Here is a 4035-nt window from a genome sequence, read left to right on the forward strand (position 1 = left end):
AGAAACCAAAATTGCCTGGAGATCCCCAACCCTCCTCAGAGACGTGATAGCGAGGAGAAAGGCCATCTTCAGCCACCTTAGCCGACTCCAAGGGTTCGAAGGGGGCCTCAGCCAGCGCTTCAAAAACCACTGCCAGGTCCCCAGGTGGGAACCCTGGAACGAGTCACGGGTCTCATCCTCCGGGCTCCACGGAGGAAGCACACAACCAGTGGAAGCCTCCCCAAGGGCCCATCACTCAGAGGGGCATGAAATGCTGCAATGGCAGCCACATACACTTGAGCGTAGACGGGGAGAGGCCTGCGGAGAAACGGTGCTGGAGGAACTCCAGTATCATAATTACCGAGCAGGTTCTCTACACCAGGTGGCGAACACATTCCACTTCAGTCCACGTCCTTCTTGTGGATGGGGCTCTAGAGCCGAGTAGTGGCTCGACCGCTCCTGCCGTTAGGCCCGCCTACCGGAACTGCGCCCCCTCAGGGGCCAGACCCACAGCTGCCACAGGGCGGGTGAAAGAACCGGCCCTCCGCCTGGGACAGCAGGTCTCTCCTCAGAGGGACCTGCCAGGAGCGATATTAAATCCGAGAACCACACTTGTGCCGGCCAAAACAGGGCTACTAGTAGTAGGCTGACGCCGTCCTGAGAGACCCGCTCCAAAACCCCCGGGAGCAGAGTGACTGGGGGAAAGGCATACAGACTAGCGAGGCTGGGGGCAAGAGGGAGAACCACAGGGGACAGTGCGTAGTCTCTCGAGATGCAAACAAGTCCACATCTATAGGGCCGAACCTTTCACATAATAACTCCACCACCTCAGGGTGGAGTCTCCATTCCCCGGGCCTCAGCCCCTGTCTTGACAGCAGGTCTGCTCCCTGATTCTGGGTCCTAGGGACGTACATCGCTCTGAGGGACAGCAGTCTCTGCTGGGACCACAGGAGGATCTGATGTGCCAGTTTGCATAACGGGCGTTAGCGCAGACCCCCCTGGTGATTCAAACAGGCCACCACTGCCATATTGTCGGTTCTGACAAGGACGTGGCGACCGCGGAGGGTGGGCAGAAAACTCCTCAGAGCTCTGAATACCACCAACATTTCCAGGCAATTTATGTGCCAGGAGAAATGATGCTCCTGCCAGGAGCCTCTCGCAAAGCAGCCGTCCATGACCGCACCCCATCCCATGAGTGAGGCGTCTGTCGAAATAATTGTTCGGCGACAGATCGCTCCCAACACGGGACCTTGGGACAGGAACCAAGATTTCCTCCATACAGACAGGGAACGAAGGCACTTGCTCTTAACCTGTATCACACGGAGCAGATTTCCCCTCGGGGAGAATCTCTCATGCACAGTATTCCAGAAGGTATTATACTGGACTACTCGAAACCTCAGGACCTCTTACACAACTCATTGTGTAAATCAGGGAAGAATGGCAAGGCCCGGCACCACTCACAGGGCATGAGTGTCCCCAGCCGTGATGTAGCGCGGGCATGGGAAACACACTGCCTGAACTGCTCACCAGCCATCTCCTCTGCCAGACTTCCTTCCAGGTAAGAAATTTCCTTTGTGGTTGTAATTCTTTCGTAGTTTCAAACATGCCAGAGTGCCTGCTGAATAGAAAAAGGCTAATGTGTCCTGTGTGTCGGCGTGCTAATGTACGCCTCCGGTTACGCCGTCACACGCTACAGTTCTAGCAACACCAATAGGATTGGAGTAGTTTCATTCATGATTTCAGCCCTGCCATGCCCAGAGGCGTTCCGATAGATACCCACACCGACGCAGTTCGAGTTCCCTCCAAGGGAAACAGGACAGTAAAAGTTACAGTGCAAGTTATCAATAAAAAGAATAATAATTAATTTAATTTAATAGAACTAACTGCAGACCTGCAGTTATCTGGGAGTTTGTTCCAAATATATACGGAGCATAATAACTGAACGCTTGATGTTTAGTTTTGACTCTGGGGACAGAAAGCAGACCTGCCCCAGACCACATGAGAGGTCAGGATGGTTCGTAACGAAGCAGAAGATCGGAAATGTATTTTGGCCCTAAACAGGAAGCCAATGTAAAGACCTCAGAACTGGAGTGATGTGATCCACCTTTTTGATCTTAGTGAGGACTCGAGCAGCAGCGTTCTGAATCAGCTGCAGCTGTCTGATGGATTTCTTAGGGAGCCTGTAAGGACACTGTTACAGTAGTCGAGTCGACTGAAGATAAATGCATGGATAAGCTTTTCCAGGTCCTGCTGAGACATAAGTCCTTTAATCCTTCATATATTCTTCAGGTGATAGTAGGCTGACTTTGTAATTGTCGTAATGTGGCTACTCAAATTCAGGTCTGAGTCCATGACTACACCAAGATTTCTGGCTTGATTTGTGGTTCTTAACATTACAGATTGAAGTCGAGCACTGACTTTCAATCGTTCCTCCCTGGCTCCAAAACCAATAACTTCAGTTTTATCCTTGTTTAATTGAAGAAAATTCTGGCACATCCAATCGTTGACCTGCTCAATACAGTTACTCAGCGCCTGTATGGGTTCATAGTCCCCTGGTGAAATGGTTATGTAAATCTGTGTCATCTGCATAATTAAGGTAACATAGAACGTAAATGCTAAGTTCTAAGTTGTCAATAATCATAACCCATTAATGCAGAACAATGAGTGAATCATTGAAAGTTTGCTGTAGCACGTCAAACGTTCACCAGTACGGTTTCTCTCTAGTGTGAACGCGTCTGTGCTTTACCAAGCCACTTGATGTGGAAAGCATTCCCACACTGGTCACACCAGTATGGTTTCTCTCCAGTGTGAATGCGCCTGTGCTTTGCCAGGTCACCTGTTGTAGCGAAAGCTTTCCCACACTGGTCACAGCTGAACGGTTTCTCTCCAGTGTGAACACGCTGGTGCTTTGCCAGGTCACCTGTTGTAGCGAAAGCTTTCCCACACTGGTCACAGCTGTACGGTTTCTCTCCAGTGTGAACACGCAGGTGCTTTGCCAGGTCACCTGTTCTAGCGAAAGCTTTCCCACACTGATCACAGCTGTACGGTTTCTCTCCAGTGTGAACACGTCTGTGGATTTCTAGGCTTCCTGACTGAGTAAAAGTTTTCCCACACAGGTCACATCTGTATGGTCTCTTTCCAGTGTGAATACGTCTGTGGACTTCTAGGCTACCTGACTGAGTAAAAGTTTTCCCACACTGGTCACATCTGTATGGTCTCTTTCCAGTGTGAATACGTCTGTGGACTTCTAGGCTACCTGACTGAGTAAAAGTTTTCCGACACTGGTCACAGCTGTACAGTTTCTCTCCAGTGTGAACTCTCTGATGAATCTGTAAATGCCCAGATCTTTTGAAGGATTTGTCACAGTGCCGACAGTGGTGACGTTTGAGTTCTTCTCTTCCTCTCCGTTTCTATATTAACAAACAGACATACAGAGAGAAAGACAGTAAGTGAAAAGTCATGATGGAGCGAGCTATCTAGAACCATAAATTATATTCAGAGCATGTCTGTGGAACAAAAACCACAATGTTACGGTTTGACTACTGCATTACCACCTGTGACAACCAGCTGCAGGGGTGTGTCCACAGAGGGGCCTGGGGTGGCACCGACCTCTATCGGAATTTGACTGATCATCACAGATACTGACATTTCTTATAAATTGAGCCACATCACATTAAAGAGTTGCATTATGGGAAATATAAGGTCCCGTCTTAAAGCTTGACCTATACCACAACCTAAGGCTGTTTTCCAAACCGCCTACTGTACTAGTAGTACGTAGTGATTTGACCTAAATGTAGTATGAAGACTGCATACAAAAGCAATGTCCACAGTGTACCAAAAATGCCCGGATGGTGTACGGATTTGAAAAATAACTAGCATTGGACCAGTCTACCTCACGGTCTGCGTTCCATAATGAAAAGCGCTGGAATGATCGTAACCGGTAAAAATGACCTTCCCTGGCAGTCTGGTGGGAATTTCTCTAAGTATCTAGGTGTTTCTTTTTAATGCAGACTATGCAGACCCGTATCTCTGAGCGAGCGAAAGTTTTTTTTCCCT

General features: G+C 49.0%; 1 protein-coding gene across 1 annotated transcript; it reads right to left on the bottom strand.

Moving 5' to 3' along the window:
* Window positions 1-2699: 2699 nt before the first annotated feature.
* Window positions 2700-3389, bottom strand: LOC119896367 (zinc finger protein 239-like; the record flags this gene model as incomplete). The annotated part of the gene is made up of 1 exon (XM_038709801.1): window positions 2700-3389. A coding segment is annotated over one exon (690 nt), but the record flags the coding sequence as incomplete, so codon positions are not given.
* Window positions 3390-4035: the final 646 nt, after the last annotated feature.

This window comes from Micropterus salmoides, unplaced genomic scaffold (genome assembly GCF_014851395.1).
Source record: "Micropterus salmoides isolate LMB-PRFRI ecotype aquatic unplaced genomic scaffold, ASM1485139v1 Ms_hic_scaffold_97, whole genome shotgun sequence".
NCBI lineage: Eukaryota > Metazoa > Chordata > Actinopteri > Centrarchiformes > Centrarchidae > Micropterus > Micropterus salmoides.